The sequence below is a fragment of the Bombina bombina genome, chromosome 3, assembly GCF_027579735.1.
Source record: "Bombina bombina isolate aBomBom1 chromosome 3, aBomBom1.pri, whole genome shotgun sequence".
In the NCBI taxonomy this organism is placed as follows: domain Eukaryota; kingdom Metazoa; phylum Chordata; class Amphibia; order Anura; family Bombinatoridae; genus Bombina; species Bombina bombina.
The window spans coordinates 206788826-206809383 of record NC_069501.1 but is presented as its reverse complement, the minus strand read 5'-3'; the positions used below and the strand labels follow the sequence as shown (position 1 = coordinate 206809383).

The 20558-nt window shown below is 40.5% G+C and overlaps 1 protein-coding gene across 4 annotated transcripts in view; it reads left to right on the top strand.

Moving 5' to 3' along the window:
* The first annotated feature begins 439 nt into the window (after nucleotides 1-439).
* P2RX5 (purinergic receptor P2X 5) overlaps nucleotides 440-20558 on the top strand; it is a 161937-nt gene continuing 141818 nt past the window's right edge. Inside the window, exon 1 of one of the 4 annotated variants that reach the window (XM_053706099.1) lies at nucleotides 440-693. In XM_053706099.1, the coding sequence (XP_053562074.1) occupies nucleotides 557-693 (137 nt within the window). In that variant the 5' untranslated portion in view covers nucleotides 440-556. The remainder of the gene's footprint in view (nucleotides 694-20558) is intronic. The other 3 variants (XM_053706100.1, XM_053706098.1, XM_053706101.1) reach the window with 3 other exon arrangements.

Genomic DNA, 20558 nt, shown 5'->3' with positions numbered 1-20558 from the left:
AGGGGGCAGAACAAATAATGAAAGTATATTGCTAATTTGTTTTGTTTAATAAAAGCGATCAATTAGCACTCTACTGAGTAATACCAGTGCACGCTAAAGTTAAAATGCACTCGTGAGATGGGAGCCTCATTTTGATATATTATACATGTCATGGCTTTGTATTTTTGTTATTTTATTTTTGCAAAATTAATAAAAAATAGATAAAACACATTTACATCAAGTTAAATGAATAGCAGCCATCTGCAGGAAGCTGCTTGCTATGCAATCAGACTTGTTCACATTGCACTGGAGTGATGGGGTAAGGTAAAGTATTATGTTTAATATTATGTGAGTAAAGTTTTAGTTTTTGCAGCCTCTTGCTTCCTAGTGCCCCCGCAATGACTGTGCAGCCCCCTGTGCCGGCTCTGTCAGGTGCTCTGCAGTGAGCAAGAAGTGTGTGAGCCGCTCAGTACGGCTCAGGTTACTACTCACAGCGCCTGTGTCTGAAGCAGAGCTGCATTGCTTTTTCACTGTCTGCCTGAATCTCTCTCTCTCTGCTGCAATGTGAGCAGGCAGAATGGGGCAGGTCGCTTGGAAAGGCTTGTTCCTGTCACTCTTTGACTATAAGACAGAAAAATATGTCATTGCCAAGAACAAAAAGGTGGGGATTTTATTCCGTATTGTCCAGCTGTCCATTCTGGCTTATTTAGTGGGGTAAGAACTATTTTCTCTTTATTGTATAATATTGCTGTGCGGTTTTGCCTTGTGTTATAGGCTGGGATGGCTGTGTGTGCTGGTGTGGGATACCTTATTATGGCACAAATCACTTCTGATGTCTTACAATGTAGCTATAACTTTATAATAGGGATAACGGAATCCTAGGGTAATGTAGATAATTACTGTATGTAGCAAAGACTGGTAATGTGATTCAATTCTGTATTTTGTCACTAGTAAAAAAAGAGAGGAACAAAAGTAGGATTACAATAATTGGGGAGACAGTTTCCTAACTGTCTTTAACAAAGATGAAGCTAGTAACTTTTTCCCTTCTGACTTGTGAGTTTTCTTCTCTATATTGTAATCCATATAGATAATATTATTAACTTTAAAGGGACACTAAACCCAACATTTTTCGTTCATGATTCAGATAGAGTATACAATTTTAAACAACATTTGAATTTACTTCTATTATCTAATTTGCTTCATTCTTTAGATATCCTTTGCTGAAGAAATAGCAATGCACATTGGTGAGTCAATCACATGAGGCATCTATGTGCAGCCACCAATCAGCAGCTACTGAGCCTATCTAGATATGCTTTTCAGCAAAGGATATCAAGAAAATGACGCAAAATAGATAACAGAAGTAAATTAGAAAGTTGTTTAAAAGTGCATGCTCTTTCTAAATCATGAAAGAAAAAAAATTGGGTTTTGTGTCCCTTTAAATTACTTTGAGTCAATGCATGAATTGTATAATAATGCTGTTGCTGTATGAATATGCCTATATTTGTTTTCCTTAATGTTTATCACTAGATTCACCCTGAAACTTCATATATAACTTATATGCACCGGTATCCTGTAAACTGAATACACATAATACAGAATCTTTGCAAAGTTTCAATATGCTTTCAGTTATTTTATTTATATATATATATGCTAATTACTATAGTTTACAAATCTAGTGCAGCTTTTTAAGGAACATAAAACCCTAAAAGCTATTTAGCCCCCTCATCATGTTTTTTATTTTTTAAATTATTTATAAGGGTATTAAAAAATCCTTCATATTAGTCAGAGACTATCATATTTTATAGGAGGCATAAACTATTCCTATTGGTGTATATATTCTTTGCACAATGAGTGTAGTTTAGAATGTTAAAAGTTCAGTACAGTCAGAATTAAACGTTCATGGTTCATATAGAATAAGCAGATTTCAGCAACTTTACAATTTGTTTCTTCTATCAAATTTGCTTTGTTCTCTTAGTTTTGAACACATACCAAGGTATGCACAGTAGCAACAATGGGATATGCTGAGCTGCAGAGAATTGTGGTTATTGTAGCTTCAGATTGTGTCCTGTTTGTTACTGCAGTCTGTAAGATAGTATTACCTGCAGTGGTGTTTTGTTACCTGCAGCTTGACTCTATATATACAGTACAAACATATACACATTATTACTTTAACCTTTTAACGCTGTTATGCCGTTCTATTCCGTCATATTTACACTGGGCTTTAAAGCCGTTATGACGGAATAGAACGTCATAACAAACATCTGTCCTGAAGCCTTCTGTGCTTCAAGGACTTGATCGCGGTCTGGAGGGCGTTCCTAGGGTTGTAGGGACGCCCCCCAGATGCGATCCAATAGGTGTTCCGATGTAGGCACTTTAACCCTGTCACGAAAGGGTTAAACACACATTGACACTACACACACAATGTAAACAATGTGTACACTTACCCCACACACCTGAAAAGGGCACACAGGGCAAAAACTCATGTTAATGCCAGAGGTTAAGTTTCCAACTTGGTAATTCCACAATTAAACTCCCCCCCACCCAAAAAAATGTAATATACTATCATAATGTGATATGTTATTTAAAGGGACAGTCAACACCAGAATTTTTATTGTTTTAAAAGATAGATAATCCCTTAATTACCAATTCCCCAGTTTTGCATAACCAACACAGTTATAATTATACACGTTTTACCTCTGTAATTACCTGTGTCTAAGCCTCAGTAGACTGCCCCCTTATTTCAGTTCTTTTGACAGACTTGCATTTTAGTCAATCAGAGCTGTCTCCATGGTAAATTCATGTGCATGAGCTCAATGTTATCTATATGAAACACATGAACTAATGCCCTTTAGTGGTGAAAAACTATCAAAATGCATTTAGATTAGAGACGGCCTTCAAGGTCTAAAAAATTAGCATATGAACCTCCTAGGTTTAGCTTTCAACTAAGAATACCAAGAGAACAAAGCAAAATTGGTGATAAAAGTAAATTGGAAAGTTGTTTAAAATTACATGCCCTATTTGAATCATGAAAGTTTTTTTGGACTTGACTGTCTCTTTAATTGAGCAGTTTAATTTCAGACTTTACTTGAACTCTGTCATTAACATTTAGTTAAATACTATAGGTGATTTGTTATCTTTTAAGCCTCCTACTTTGTTCAACCTCAGCTGTGGGCTGTGACACGATACAGGAATCACCACTACACAATGATAAAGCGAAGTCAGATAGAAGATGTGGTCATCAGTTTATAGAAGTAGTTTCAGCTTCTCTTATATTTGGAAATTAATGAGATGGGGATATGCTAGGAACAAGTGTCACATGTGTTGTACATGTATGGATGTGGATGTATTTAAAGTGACAGTAAAGTCAAAATTAAACTTTTGGGATTCAGATAAAATACTAACGGGCCGATTATTGAAATCCTTAGAAGATTTTTGATGCGATTCCTAGTTGGCGAGCATTCTTATAGAAATTCACCAGGTAACTAAAAGGCTGGCGAGCATTCTTATAGAATCCCTGCAGGGAAATAAAAGGCTGGTGAGCATTCTTATAGAAACTCACCAGGGAAATCAAAGGCTGGCGAGCATTCTTATAGAATCCAAGAAGGGAAGGGAAATCAAAGGCTGGCGAGCATTCTTATAGAAACTCACCAGGGAAATAAAAGGCTGTCGAGCATTCTTATAGAATCCCAGCAGGGAAATAAAAGACTGGCGAGCATTCTTATAGAATCCCAGCAGGGAAATAAAAGGCTGGTGAGCATTCTTATAGAAACTCACCAGGGAAATCAAAGGCTGATGAGCATTCTTATTGAATCCCAGCAGGGAACTAAAAGGTTGGCGAGCATTCTTATAGAATCCCACCAGGAAAATAAAAGGCTGGCGAGCATTCTTATAGAATCCCACCAAGGAAATAAAAGGCCGGCGAGCATTCTTATAGAATCCCACCAGGAAAATAAAAGGCTGGCAAGCAATCTTATAGAATCCCACCAAGGAAATAAAAGGCCGGCGAGCATTCTTATAGAATCCCACCAGGGAAATAAAAGGCTGGCGAGCATTCTTATAGAATCCCAGCAGGGAAATAAAAGGCTGGCGAGCATTCTTATAGAAACTCACCAGGGAAATCAAAGGCTGGCGAGCATTCTTATAGAATCCAAGAAGGGAAGGGAAATCAAAGGCTGGCGAGCATTCTTATAGAAACTCACCAGGGAAATAAAAGGCTGTCGAGCATTCTTATAGAATCCCAGCAGGGAAATAAAAGACTGGCGAGCATTCTTATAGAATCCCAGCAGGGAAATAAAAGGCTGGTGAGCATTCTTATAGAAACTCACCAGGGAAATCAAAGGCTGATGAGCATTCTTATTGAATCCCAGCAGGGAACTAAAAGGTTGGCGAGCATTCTTATAGAATCCCACCAGGAAAATAAAAGGCTGGCGAGCATTCTTATAGAATCCCACCAAGGAAATAAAAGGCCGGCGAGCATTCTTATAGAATCCCACCAGGAAAATAAAAGGCTGGCAAGCAATCTTATAGAATCCCACCAAGGAAATAAAAGGCCGGCAAGCATTCTTATAGAATCCCACCAGGGAAATAAAAGGCTGGCGAGCATTCTTATAGAATCCCAGCAGGGAAATAAAAGGCTGGCGAGCATTCTTATAGAATCCCAGCAGGGAAATCAAAGGCTGGTGAGCATTCTTATAGAATCTCCCCAGGGAAATAAAAGGCTGGCGAGCATTCTTATAGAATCCCAGCAGGGAAATAAAAGGCTGGCGAGCATTCTTATAGAATCCCACCAGGGAAATAAAAGGCTGGCGAGCATTCTTATAGAATCCCACCAGGGAAATAAAAGGCCGGCGAGCATTCTTATAGAATCCCAGCAGGGAAATAAAAGGCTGGCGAGCATTCTTATAGAATCCCACCGGGCAAATAAAAGGCTGGCGAGCATTCTTATAGAATCTCACCAGCCCAGAGAACTTTAGATAATCGGCCCCTCAGTTTTAAACAACTTTCCAATTGAATTAATATTGAATTATTATTGAAATCCTTAGAAGATTTTTGATGCGATTCCTAGTTGGCGAGCATTCTTATAGAAATTCACCAGGTAACTAAAAGGCTGGCGAGCATTCTTATAGAATCCCAGCAGGGAAATAAAAGACTGGCGAGCATTCTTATAGAATCCCAGTAGGGAAATAAAAGGCTGGTGAGCATTCTTATAGAAACTCACCAGGGAAATCAAAGGCTGGCGAGCATTCTTATAGAATCCCAGAAGGGAAGGGAAATCAAAGGCTGGCGAGCATTCTTATAGAAACTCAGCAGGGAAATAAAAGGCTGGCGAGCATTCTTATAGAATCCCAGCAGGGAAATAAAAGGTTGGTGAGCATTCTTATAGAATCCCAGCAGGGAAATAAAAGACTGGCTAGCATTCTTATAGAAACTCACCAGGGAAATCAAAGGCTGGTGAGCATTCTTATAGAAACTCACCAGGGAAATCAAAGGCTGACGAGCATTCTTTTAGAATCCCAGCAGGGAAATAAAAGGCTGGTGAGCATTCTTATAGAATCCCAGCATGGAAATAAAAGGCTGGCGAGCATTCTTATAGAATCCCAGCAGGGAAATAAAAGGCTGGCGAACATTCTTATAGAATCCCACCAAGGAAAAAAAAGGCCGGCGAGCATTCTTATAGAATCCCAGCAGGGAAATAAAAGACTGGTGATGAGCATTTTTATAGAATCCCACCAGGGAAATCAAAGGCTGACGAGCATTCTTTTAGAATCCCAGCAGGGAAATAAATGGCTGGTGAGCATTCTTATAGAATCCCAGTAGGGAAATAAAATACTGGCGAGCATTCTTATAGAATCCCAGCAGGGAAATAAAAGGCTGGCGAACATTCTTATAGAAACTCACCAGGGAAATCAAAGGCTGGCGAGCATTCTTATAGAATCCCAGCAGGTAAATAAAAGGCTGGCAAGCATTCTTATAGAATCCAAGCAGGTAAATAAAAGGCTGGCGAGCATTCTTATAGAAACTCACCAGGGAAATCAAAGGCTGACGAGCATTCTTATAGAATCCCAACAGGGAAATAAAAGGCTGGCGAACATTCTTATAGAATCCCACCAGGGAAATAAAAGGCCGGCGAGCATTCTTATAGAATCCCAGCAGGGAAATAAAAGACTGGTGATGAGCATTTTTATAGAATCCCACCAGGGAACTAAAAGGTTGTCGAGCATTCTTATAGAATCCCACCAGGAAAATAAAAGGCTGGCGAGCATTCTTATAGAATCCCACCAAGGAAATAAAAGGCCGGCGAGCATTCTTATAGAATCCCACCAGGAAAATAAAAGGCTGGCGAGCATTCTTATAGAATCCCACCAAGGAAAAAAAAGGCCGGCGAGCATTCTTATAGAATCCCAGCAGGGAAATAAAAGGCTGGCGAGCATTCTTATAGAATCCCACCAGGAAAATAAAAGGCTGGTGAGCATTCTTATAGAATCCCACCAAGGAAATAAAAGGCCGGCGAGCATTCTTATAGAATCCCACCAGGAAAATAAAAGGCTGGCGAGCATTCTTATAGAATCCCACCAAGGAAAAAAAAGGCCGGCGAGCATTCTTATAGAATCCCAGCAGGGAAATAAAAGGCTGGCGAGCATTCTTATAGAATCCCACCAGGAAAATAAAAGGCTGGTGAGCATTCTTATAGAATCCCACCAAGGAAATAAAAGGCCGGCGAGCATTCTTATAGAATCCCAGCAGGGAAATAAAAGGCTGGCGAGCATTCTTATAGAATCCCAGCAGGGAAATCAAAGGCTGGCGAGCATTCTTATAGAAACTCACTAGGGAAATCAAAGGCTGGCGAGCATTCTTATAGAATCTCACCAGGGAAATAAAAGGCTGGCGAGCATTCTTATAGAATCTCACCAGGGAAATAAAAGGCTGGCGAGCATTCTTATAGAATCCCACAAGGAAAATAAAAGGCTGGCGAGCATTCTTATAGAATCCCAGCAGGGAAATCAAAGGCTGGCAAGCATTCTTATAGAATCTCACCAGGGAAATAAAAGGCTGGCGAGCATTCTTATAGAATCCCAGCAGGGAAATCAAAGGCTGGCGAGCATTCTTATAGAATCTCACCAGGGAATTAAAAGGTTGGCGAGCATTCTTATAGAATCCCACCAAGGAAAATAAAAGGCTGGCGAGCATTCTTATAGAATCCCACCAAGGAAAGAAAAGGCCGGCGAGCATTCTTATAGAATCCCAGCATGGAAATAAAAGGCTGGCGAGCATTCTTATAGAATCCCAGCAGGGAAATAAAAGGCTGGCGAACATTCTTATAGAATCCCACCAAGGAAAAAAAAGGCCGGCGAGCATTCTTATAGAATCCCAGCAGGGAAATAAAAGACTGGTGATGAGCATTTTTATAGAATCCCACCAGGGAAATCAAAGGCTGACGAGCATTCTTTTAGAATCCCAGCAGGGAAATAAATGGCTGGTGAGCATTCTTATAGAATCCCAGTAGGGAAATAAAATACTGGCGAGCATTCTTATAGAATCCCAGCAGGGAAATAAAAGGCTGGCGAACATTCTTATAGAAACTCACCAGGGAAATCAAAGGCTGGCGAGCATTCTTATAGAATCCCAGCAGGTAAATAAAAGGCTGGCAAGCATTCTTATAGAATCCAAGCAGGTAAATAAAAGGCTGGCGAGCATTCTTATAGAAACTCACCAGGGAAATCAAAGGCTGACGAGCATTCTTATAGAATCCCAGCAGGGAAATAAAAGGCTGGCGAACATTCTTATAGAATCCCAGCAGGGAAATAAAAGACTGGTGATGAGCATTTTTATAGAATCCCACCAGGGAACTAAAAGGTTGTCGAGCATTCTTATAGAATCCCACCAGGAAAATAAAAGGCTGGCGAGCATTCTTATAGAATCCCACCAAGGAAATAAAAGGCCGGCGAGCATTCTTATAGAATCCCACCAGGAAAATAAAAGGCTGGCGAGCATTCTTATAGAATCCCACCAAGGAAAAAAAAGGCCGGCGAGCATTCTTATAGAATCCCAGCAGGGAAATAAAAGGCTGGCGAGCATTCTTATAGAATCCCACCAGGAAAATAAAAGGCTGGCGAGCATTCTTATAGAATCCCACCAGGGAAATAAAAGGCCGGCGAGCATTCTTATAGAATCCCAGCAGGGAAATAAAAGGCTGGCGAGCATTCTTATAGAATCCCAGCAGGGAAATCAAAGGCTGGCGAGCATTCTTATAGAAACTCACTAGGGAAATCAAAGGCTGGCGAGCATTCTTATAGAATCTCACCAGGGAAATAAAAGGCTGGCGAGCATTCTTATAGAATCTCACCAGGGAAATAAAAGGCTGGCGAGCATTCTTATAGAATCCCACAAGGAAAATAAAAGGCTGGCGAGCATTCTTATAGAATCCCAGCAGGGAAATCAAAGGCTGGCAAGCATTCTTATAGAATCTCACCAGGGAAATAAAAGGCTGGCGAGCATTCTTATAGAATCCCAGCAGGGAAATCAAAGGCTGGCGAGCATTCTTATAGAATCTCACCAGGGAAATAAAAGGTTGGCGAGCATTCTTATAGAATCCCACCAAGGAAAATAAAAGGCTGGCGAGCATTCTTATAGAATCCCACCAAGGAAAGAAAAGGCCGGCGAGCATTCTTATAGAATCCCAGCAGGGAAATAAAAGGCTGGCGAGCATTCTTATAGAATCCCACCAGGGAAATCAAAGGCTGGCGAGCATTCTTATAGAATCCCACCGGGCAAATAAAAGGCTGGTGAGCATTCTTATAGAATCTCACCAGCCCAGAGAACTTTAGAAAATTTAATAAAATAAATTAATTGGAAAGTTGTTTAAAATGTATACTCTGTCTGAATCATGAAAGAATTATGTTGGGTTTCATGTCCCTTTAATGTTAGTGCTGTATACTTTGCCAGTAAACAAATGTTATATACATTGCCCTGTCTGATGGGAGTTGGTCTTCTCATGTATTCTCTATATTGCTGCTTGACTACATTCCTCAGAAGATGTTACCTGTGTGGTGACTTCTCTGGTCTCCTCCTCATTCATTCATTCATTCATTCATTCATTCATTCAATATTAATAGCAAACAGCCGAATGATTCTAGTTCTGCAGCTTATTTATAGCGCTCAGGGATATATTACCATATGGATGTTATTGCTACATGAAACCAGTTTCAGTTGTAACTCATCTACCAAAGTAATGAAAATGGCTGAATCAGTAGAACTAGTTATTGTAAGAAATTAAAAGGACAGTCAAGGCCAAATTAAAATATCATGATTCATATGTATAGCATGCATTTTTCAAACAACTTTCCAGTTTATTTCTATTATCAGATTGACTTTGTTTTGTTGGTATTTATTGTTGAAGAGTAAACATAGGTGGGCTCAGGAGCGTGCATGTGTCTTTAGCACTCTATCGGAGCAGAGTTTGCAACAATGTGTAAAATTGCTACATACTTTGTAGAATTACAAACACCATTTCAAGTATCAGAACAAGGAAAAATTAAATCTACCCCACTACCTGAATGTTGGCTTTTACTCTGATGAGAGGAGTTGATTAATTAGTACTGTAGGTGAACAATAAAAGCTGTGTAACATTGTTTATAAATAGGACATTTGTATTTGTTTGTAATCCAACTTTAGTTCCTTATCACCCCCTTTCTTTCTCTTTTATAATTATTTTTTTTATCACTCTCTTGTTCCTCTCATCTTTTTTTCATTTTCTTATTTCCTTCATCTTCCCTTCTCATGTCCTAGAGTGTAAATCTGGTCCTGGTAACAGCTGAATTTCATTGCCACTGTGGAAATAAAATGACAAATGTTTTCGTTCTATTTATAGGCAGCAAAATGTGATCACAGTACTGAAGTTGTTCTTGGTATTTGCAGATATTTTTCAGTGACCAACATTTTCAATCATTAATAATAATAATGAGCTGAATTCCATACTATAAATAATGAATATATTTCTATATTTCTATCTCCCATCTAATCTATCTATCTCTCTATCGCAAACTCCAAAGTGAATGCCCATCACATATATATATAAAAACAAGAAATCCTTCATTGTTCCATCTTTCAAAACAATATTATTGGAGGGAAATAGTATCAGATTCCATAGGCATGGTACTAGTAGCTCTTACATCATACGCATTTTGCCTTTCTCAATTACGTAAGTAACTCGTCTTTCCAGCGTACCATATTTTGTAGTGTAGCCTCACAAGTATAATTACATAATCAGTTAGCTATACACACTCCGTTCATGCAATTATATTTTTAAAATATTACAATCATAAAAAAATTGTATCAGACCAATCACAGCAAAATAATAATAACCTTAACGAGATGTATATTTCATTTAGCCACCAATCAACAAGTGCTACTCAGGTGCTGAACCAAAAATGGGATGGCTCCTAAACTTACAGTCAAATAAAGATACCAAGAGAATAAAGAAAAATTGATAATAGGAGTAAATTAGAAAGTTGCTTAAAATTGCATGCTCTTTCTGAATCATGAACCCCTGTGCAGTGGCTGCCATAGACTGTACATTAGTCATCATAAAGGCTTCCAGGGCTGTAGGAGCCAAGGTATCACCAACACCGGCAACACTGTGCTATTTATGCATTCTACAGCTCTGGAAGCCCTTGCAACAAGAGGCATATGTGTGTAGCCACTAAACACTAGCTAGCTCACAGCAGTGCACTGCTGCTCCTGAACCTCTGGAAGCTTAGAGGAAGCCCGCATTACAGTTGGCTATCACGTTGGGCTGTGATTGCCTAGAATCAACTACAGCTCTCTGTTCCCTTGTTGTTGGCAAATACCGGATACATTTTTGGTCACTTTACAAACCAGCACTATTTTGAGTGCCGAGCTGATTTGGGCTGTGGTGTGTTTCTGAAGGTGGTTCTCTTCCACTATACATACATGAAGTTGTTATGAGGAGCTATGTGGTAATGATTTCCTGAGGTTTGGAGATCCGCTTGAGAACAGCTACCTACCTGCAGTGGGTGGTTCTTTACGCACCAGCAGTAGATCAGTGCCAGGCCGGGTTTGGCTGTGGTATGGTACAGTGGTTTCAATGCCCTCAGCTGTGCACTTTTGTGTTTCAGGAAGGATTATTCAGATTACAAGTGATAAATGGTTGGACTATTTCACCTGGCTCCCCTACATGGGGAAGGGATATTATATCACACTCACATACCTACATTTTAATATTGGCTTCATCTGATGCTTTGTATTGCATTGTATATGCATCATTTTTATATATGTATAACTTGAGTTATTTGAACAAATAATACCATGTGTTGTCTATCTTTATGAAATGGCACTTGTATACTTGTAACATCTAAGGCCATAATGGCTGCAACATCCTGACACATTTTTGTATTTACATTTTTATACTTTTCAATAAATCTGTAATTTTGTAATTTGAGTGATGAATTCCCTTTCTATTATGAAACTGAATTTTTCATAATTTTTCTATTTTGTTAATTAAGTGGAATACTTAACCCTTTGGCTGCTAAGCCATTTCCCACCTGGGTGCTAATATTTTATTTTATTTTTGAAATTTTTGAAATCATTTTTTTTTACTTTTTTTTTTTTACAGACCCCCAATACTTACACTGTTGGAAAGGTTAAGCGATTACCTTCCCAACAATGGGTCTTGGGGGTCTGTAGCTGCTTAGATGCCTGAGATACAGGCTTCTAAGCAGCATGCCCCTCCTCCTATACTTAACATTGTTAAGTATAAATAAAGTTGCGTGTGATGTCATCACATAATTGTGCGTGCCGTCACCGCGCATCACATGAAGCCCCGGCGATGCCTGTCACTCTACAGGCATGATCGCCGGGGTAGGAGCAGTAAGGAGCCTCCAGATCTCCCTCAAGGTGGGAGAGTGCTCATGACGGCTCTGAGCCGTCATTAGCACCAGAGTGAGAAACTCTGTGACGTCTCAGAGCCGTCATTAGCACTCAAAGGGTTAAAGGGACACTGAACCCAAATTTTTTTCTATCGTGATTCAGATAGAGCATGCAATTTTAAGCAACTTTCTAATTTACTCCTATTATCAAATTCGTTTCATTCTTTTGGTATCTTTATTTGAAATGCAAGAATGTAAGTTTAGATGCCGGCCCATTTTTGGTGAACACACTGTGTTGTTCTTGCTGATTGGTGGGTAATTTCACCTACCAATAAACAAGTGCTTTCCATGGTTCTGAACCAAAAAAAATAGCTTAGATGCCTTCTTTTTCAAATAAAGAAAGCAAGAGAACGAAGAAAAATTGATAATAGGAGTAAATTAGAAAGTTGTTTAAATTGCATGCTCTATCTGAATCACAAAAGAAAACAATTGGGTTCAGTGTCCCTTAGGGTCTCCACCGTGCCACATGCACAATTATCCTTTGAAAAAGTGTATTAGTACATCCTCCTGCAATACGAAGAACAATAATATGTCATAGGGTTAATAAAAATAGGACTTATTGGAGCTAGGAGTATGTAAGAAGGTTCTGAGCCAGAGGACATAGTATTGAAAACCTTTTAGACCCTGTATGCATCATGGTCAAATAATTACATGAGGAATGCAAGTCAGGAGCTGTAGTGAGTGTCAGCTGCTATACAGCCTACTGTCAGGGAGAAAATAGCCTAGTTGTATGCAAGGCATGTGTCACTTGTCTGCTCTGGAAGATTGCCATTTTCATTTATTTTACTTAGTATCAACACTTCAACCCAATCTCCCAAAGACAAAACAGAAGAAAATGTTTACACAAATTACAGGAAATGTATCATTGTCAGCTGTCTTGGTAGAATAGATTAGGGAATTATTTAGTTAAAGGACCACTAAATGCAGTAGAATTACATAATTAACAAGTGCATAATACAAAGACAATGCAATAACACCTACTCTGAATTTTAAATAAGAAGTACATTTTCTGTCAAATTCATTTTCTTTCCCATTTCCTGACCCCCTGTATCACGTGACAGACATCACCAATCACAGACTAGTATACGTACTGTATACCCTTTGAGCTTGTGCACATGCTCAGTAGAAAAAGAGTGTATATAAAAAGATTGTGCAAAATTTTATAATAGAAGTAAATTGTAAAGTGTCTTAAAACTGACATAGAATCTGCTCACTATATACAATATATATATATATATATATATATATATATATATATATATATATATATATATATATATATATAGTTGGAATTTTGTACCATACATATATTGGAAAAAAATGCTTCAGAGATGTTGGAGGAGTCAATCTGCTTCTCAGCATGCTCTCCAAATCTGCCCACAGTGGTTCAAGTGATATTCAAGTCAGGCGAAGCTGTTGATGTTCTTCTTTTTGCTCCAAGATGAACATTAACATCTTCCAAGACTGAACTGTTTTGGCTGTGTGTATGGGCGCATTATAATCTTGAAAAAAGGCATTATTGTTGCAGGGTGCTTAAACTATATAGCGCTGGGTACAATGATAGGGGTATACAATGAAAAGGATTTGTGATAAAATACAAAACATAACAAAACTAAAAAAAATCTAGTACAGAAGGAAGAGGGCCCTGCTCCAGAGAGCTCACAGTCTACAGGTTTAGGGTGCAGAGACATAAGGTTGGGGTAGCTTGTCACATCGGTTGTAGTTGCAGCAGTGAGTCAGGCAGTTCATGTATTAGTTTGTTTCGGATGAGAGATAGGGGAGAGATGGTAAGCCTCTCTGAATAGGTGAGTTTTCAAGGAGTGTCTGAAGCTATACAAGGTTAAAGACAGTCTTATGGAACGGGGTAGAGAGTTCCAGAGGACAGGAGCAGCACGTGTGACGTTTTGGAGATGGGAGTTATGACGTAGAGATAACAGGAGTGGAGAGACGTAGGTCAGAAGTTGATTGAAGAGGACGGGATGGGGAATATTTCATGATGAGAGAGGAAATATAGTTGGGAGTTAGACTGTTGAGTGCTTTGTAAGTTAGGGTTAATACTTTAATTGTATTCTGGAGTGTATGGGGAGACAGTGTAGAGACTGGCAGAGCGGAATAGCTGATGTAGGTGGATGAGTCTAGCAGAAGCATTCATAATAGATGGGAGGGAGGAGAGGTGGTGTTTTGGAAAGCCATTTAGAAGTAGATTGCAATAATCAATGCAAGACAAATTGAGGGAATGAATAAGCATTTTTGTAGTATTTTGAGTAAGGAAGGGACGAATTCTGGAAATGTTGCGTAGGTGTGAACGGCAGGATTTGGTAAGCACTTGTATATGTGGGTTGCCTGTGAGTTCTGAGTCAAGTGTTACCCCAAGACAGCGGACTAGAGAGGGAGCGAGCTACATTTAGTTTAATGGCGCAACTGGGCACGCTGTGACTAGACAGTGTTGCTGCAATGCGCTGAGGAAAAACCAGACCCGCTCAGTAGAGCTAGGAGCGGCGTTCTGGAAAAATTTACTTTTAGATAAAAATTCTTTGCAATCCTTTAATGTATAAATCTGCCAATAAGCTAATGTTATATAATTCTGCACTATGTGCAGAATTATGTAACATTAGTTTGTAAGTTTACTGCCCCTTTATGTAATGCAGATTGCAGGTCTATCTATCTATCTATCTATCTATCCATCTGTATATACTCAAAATCATTATACAGATCAGCATGTATTGTATTTCTAGGGCCAGGGCCCTCTGTTGAGTAGGTCTGCTACTGTATCAAAGCATAATCAGAATTTGTCAAATCACAACCCTAAATACTCTGCTATATACAGAATTTACATGCATTAAAATACAAAAAGAGAAAGTGCAAAGCTTGAATATAATAAAATATAATAATAAAGATAAAAGGAGAAAATCTGAAGTGCAAAGTAATATAAAATACAAAGCACAAAATCTTGCAGTGCTGTAGGATAATTTCATATCATATGAGCAGAGAGCTTTAGAACACCAGACTCTTAAAGAGAACAATGGAAAATTATCAATTTAGTACCTATTTTTATGACCTTCCCCACACTTTTAAATAGATATATTCTGCTGTCTCTTGTTTATGTAGCTTTTTTTTACTCTATACTGCAGTATTGACATTTTTTGTAAAGCTGGTGGTTTAAGCTAGCAAAACAGCCATTTCATATTACACAATAAAGATAAAGGAACCATTCTAAACAATTTAAAGGTAACATTTTACAATACTATGTCCCTTTAAGCAAAGGATACTCAGGAACCTATATGCCATTTCCCTTCATGTGCATTTAGCTGCCTGCTATAAACAATCAAACGCTTTTTAGCATAGTGAGACCTGCACAACTGCTTAGTACAAAAATATATTTGCATACAAGTCTCATAATGCTACTTACTGATTGCCTACGAAAGGTGACCACTTTTGCAGCAGTATGAGTAGAAATAGTATGAGTAGGGAACTGCAAAGACCACGTAACGAGCCAGACAGACACACCTCTTGCAGGCAATTTTGGCTAATGGGAAATTTGGCCCTGTGTAAAATTTATAAGTATAGTCATTGACACTCAGGAACATGTCCAAATCTATTCAATCAAAGCAATTTAGAAAATGATATCATTAAATAACACATTTCTATAAATAGCTTTAACATAAACTGCAAAAAAAAAAAAAATTGGCAAAAAATAGTTTGATTGTGCAATTAAGCAAAATAGTTAAGAGCTCCAACTGTTTCCACTTTTTTAGTCTATTTAGATCATCTAGACTTGTCATCAAAATAAGTTTGTTGATACATTTCAACCACCAAAGAGATATGAATGAAGGGGGCCTATTTATTAAATACCTGTCCGACATGATCCGATCAGCAATACGCTCTCCGCATTCAGCATTGCTCCAGCAGCTCTTGTGAACTGCTGGTGCCAAGCCGCCCCCTGCAGATTTCAGGCTAGCAGTGGGGTGTCAATCAACCCGATCGTATTCAATTCGGTTGAATTGCGGCGATGTCTGTCCGCCTCTTAGACCGCTGCTTCATAACTGGTGTTTCTGGCGAGTCTAAAGGCTCGCCAGAAACACGGGGCTTCAAGCTCCATACAGAGCTTGATAGATAGGCCCCTAGGAATTAAACAGGAAATTGAAAAATATTTAAAAAAAATATATACTTCTCGTCTTACCAGCCATAGGATAGTCTATCAGTTGATCCTAATATTGTTAAAGGGACATTTCATCCAAAATTGGTATGCACACGGGTGCATTTCAGTTTTGAATAGAAGCTTTTTTGCAATATACATGTATTAGCAAAAATACTTCTAGTAACAGCTATCACTGTTTCAAAAGTGTACTTAAGTATGCACAGTGAACCAGCATTTTAAACACAACACTTGCTCAGAGCTTGTGGTGTTGGTGTCATCTGGTAATGACTCAATGGGGTAGATTTATCATACCCCGGGCGGATATGATTCGCTATAGCAAATCATGTCCGCCCTGCATTGCTAAATGACGTCAGCATACACTGTTGGCATTTAACAATGCACAAGCAGTTCTGGTGAACTGCTTGTGCAATGCTGCCCCCTGCAGATTCGCAGACAATCGGCCGCTAGCAGCGGGTGTCAATCAACTCGATCGTATACGATCGGGCGGATTGATGTCCGCAGTCTCAGAGGCGGCAGACAAGTTAAGGAGCAGCAGTCTTAAGATCATTGCTTCTTAACTCCTGTTTCTGGGGAGCCTGAACACTCACGCAAAAACAGCTGTATTCAGGGCCATTCGGTCCTTAATACAGTAAATAGGCCCTAATGTGTTCATTGCTGATGTGATAAAAGCCCTATGCTGCACAAGAGCTGCTGGTGCAATGCCGCCCCCTGCAGACTCGCGGCCAATCGGCCGCCAGCAGGGGGTGTCAATCAACCCGATCATACTCGATCGGGTTGAATTGCGGCGATGTCTGTCCGCCTGCTCAGAGCAGGCGGACAGGGTTATGGAGCAGCGGTCTTTAGACCGCTGCTTCATAACTTATGTTTCTGGCGAGTCTTCAGACTCGCCAGAAACACGGGCCCACAAGCTCCGTACGGAGCTTGATAAATGGGCCCCAATGAGTATACATAGTGTATCTGCATCATATATTTATAAAACTCTTCACACATCAGGTTACAAATTTTATGCAAAATGGTTTTGATACAGAACATATTAACCTTTCAATTTTAGGTGTTTAGGTATGTAATACAAGCAATATCTGAGGGGGTAAATAGCAAATTTCCAGTCTATGGTGTGTGAATCTCTTGGGGGTCGCTAGTTCTTTTACAAAACTCTTATAGTATTAAATATAAACACAAATAGTGATGTTTATCACAATCGATTAGCTTATTAAATGACTTATCTACAAAAAATCCCGATAGAATTTAATGGTGAATTTTACAGAAAAGTCTTTAGGTAAATATTTCTAATGGATTGTAATCAATCCCATTGTTAGAAAGTAATACAGACTATTGCCTCCATTTACGAAGCTGCAAATGCTGTTTTGAAGCACCTTGCATTGCTGCTGCTGATCCTATCTGCTAAAGCATACGCTAAAGGTAAAGCATACGCTAAAGGTAAAGCATACCAAGAGAATGAAGCAAATTAGATTACAGAAGTAAATTGAAAAGTCATTTAAAATTAAAAAAAGTTATTTAAAAAGTTTATGAAAGAGAAATGTTGAGTTTAGAGCTGCAACAACTAATTGGCATAATCGATAATAATCGATTATGAAAATAGTTGTCAACGAATCTCATAATCGATTAGTTGGTTTGCAATTAGTTGGTCTGTGCACAGCACCAGCTGCTTTACTCCAATGAGCTCCTGCACATGGTATTGTGTTTTATGGTTTTCCTTTAGCCTAAAGGACGTCTACAGACATTTACTTTTCACTTTTTTAGGGCACTATAAGTTTCTTTTTAAGTTTACAACTACTCCTGTCTTATGTGCAACCCAGAAATAAAAAAGGAGCCATAATTTGGATGGTTCATATAAAATCAGGTGATTTCGGACTGTGCTTTGCCTGATATAGTGCCTGTTACGGTTACCCTTAGTCTCGCTGAGAGATGGACCGCTTAGTAGCCTGGATCCCTATTGCTAAAGAGGGGAGAAGCTGCTTTCCATAGTATTCTATATGAGTCTCGCAAATATAGAATAATCTCCCTTAGCTGCAGTACAGCTAGGATACCCTTCTGCCCACAAAAACGAGTCAGCGCTGCGATTGAGGGTCAAACAAGAACTCAGGACTGGGATGCCCAGCCTGCTTTTTATTAAGGTTACATGCACACAGGGCACTCCCAGGGGGAGAGGGGGGGAAGCACAAAATCCCCCATCACACATTTAGATAGAGAGCACTGTCCTTTGACAGGCCACAATAGGATTACAGTACTTAAGATAACAAGTTTACAAGTTCATCTTATCAATTAGCAGTCTGGCTCCAGAGGTGATTAGACAATGGGATTGGTTATCACTAAACTTAGAGCTGAGGCCAGCAAACGTGTATTTAGGCAATAGTTTCTAAAAGATGAATAAAAAGTTAACTCTTTATGAAATGATACTTGTTACAGTTTTCTTGGAGCCCTTCTTAGGCGCTGGCTTGCTGGTTCAGGCATTGCTGCTGGGAAATAAGCTCTTCACAACAAAATAACTAATGCTTCTGTAACAGTGCTCCCTTTCTGTGGAACACTCTGGCAGACACGGTCTGACCCCTTTTCGGGGCAGACTAAGGCTGTCCAAACCGCTGGTTATGCGGGGCTGAGGTCGGTTTGTCTGGACAACCCGTCGGCGTTGCCATTCTGTTTCCCAGGTCTGTAAGTAATGGTGAAATTGAAGGGTTGCAACGATAAGCTCCAACGTAATAGCCTGCCGTTATCTCCAGAGACCCGGTTCAGCCACACCAACGGGTTATGGTCGGTGACCAGAGTGAACTCCTGACCATATAAATAGGGAGTCAATTTCTTTAATGCCCACACCAAAGCCAAACACTCCTTTTCGACCGCTGCATAGCTGACTTCGCGGGGTAGGAGCTTCCGGCTGATGTAGGCAACTGGATGCTCCCCTCCATCTTCGCCTACTTGGCTGAGGACGGCTCCCAGCCCGAACATGGAAGCATCTGTATGGATGATAAAACGTTTGTTAAGGGCTGGGGCCGCCAAGACAGGAGCGTTAATTAGAGCATTTTTGAGAGCCTGGAAAGCCGTTTCACAGTGGGGAGACCACAGGACCTGTCGAGGTAAGTTCTTCTTGGTCAAGTCAGTCAGGGGTTTGGCAAGTGTGCTGTAGTCTGGTACGAACCGTCTATAGTACCCTGCCGTGCCCAGGAAGGCTAGGACCTGAGTCTTAGTGATGGGGGTGGGCCAATTGGCGACAGCTTCTATTTTGGCCGGCTCTGGTCGCTGCTTTCCACACCCCACCCGGTGACCCAGGTACTGTACCTCGGCCATCCCAAAGTGGCATTTTTCTGGCTTCAGAGTCAGGCCAGCAGCCCGGATCTGATCCAGAACCATTCCGACATGAGCTAAGTGGTCCTCCCAGGACTCACTGTGGATCGCTATGTCATCCAGGTAGGCGCAAGCAAAACTCTGGAAGCCATCCAGGAGCCTATCCACCAAGCGCTGGAATGTAGCTGGGGCATTCTTCATCCCAAACGGCATTACCCTAAACTGATATAAGCCGAATGGGGTGATGAATGCCGACTTGGGGATAGCCTCCGGGGCCAGGGGAATCTGCCAGTAACCTTTGCAGAGGTCAATAGTGGTCAGGTAATTTCCCCTGGCTATACGATCGAGTAGCTCGTCTACCCTGGGCATAGGGTAAGCGTCCGTCACGGTATTTTCATTGAGCCTCCGATAGTCTACGCAGAACCGGGTGGTCCCATCTTTCTTGGGCACCAAGACAACTGGGGAGGCCCAGGGACTATCGGAGGGCTCAATTACCCTGAGCTGGAGCATCTCATCGATCTCCTTCTTCATTCCTGTCCTAACTGCTTCGGGGATTCGGTACGGAGCCTGGCGCAAGGGAGCTTGTCCCGGAGTATCTACCTGGTGGGTGGTTAAAGTAGTGTACCCTGGCTTCAGGGAGAAGGTGAGGTGTTTGGACTGGAGGAGTTGGTTGAGCTGCTCCCTTTCAGTGGGGCTAAGTCGGTCCCCTATCTGAAACTGCGCCACTATACCTGTGGGGAGACTCTTTTCTAATAGGTCTGGAATGGGTAAACTGTCGGGGTCTTCCTGAGGGGAGCAACATACGGCCGTCACGTTCTCTGGTCGCTCAAAATATTCCTTGAGCATGTTTACATGGAATGTCTTTCTAAGATTGTTGTCATGGCAGCTAGCTATCACATAAGTGGTGTCTCCCCTTTTCTCTACGATCTGGTAGGGACCCTGCCAGGACGCCTGCAATTTGTCTGTCTTCACCGGCTTAAGTACTAACACCTTTTGTCCTATGGTGAAGATTCTCTTTCGGGCCCCCGATCGTACCATACTTTTTGTCTTCTCTGGGCCAACTGGAGATTAGCCCGCACGGATTTGGCTAATTGCTCCATTCGGTCCCTGAGTTCCAGCACGTATGGCACAATGGGGACACCGTCAGCCTCCATCTCTCCCTCCCAGTGCTCCCG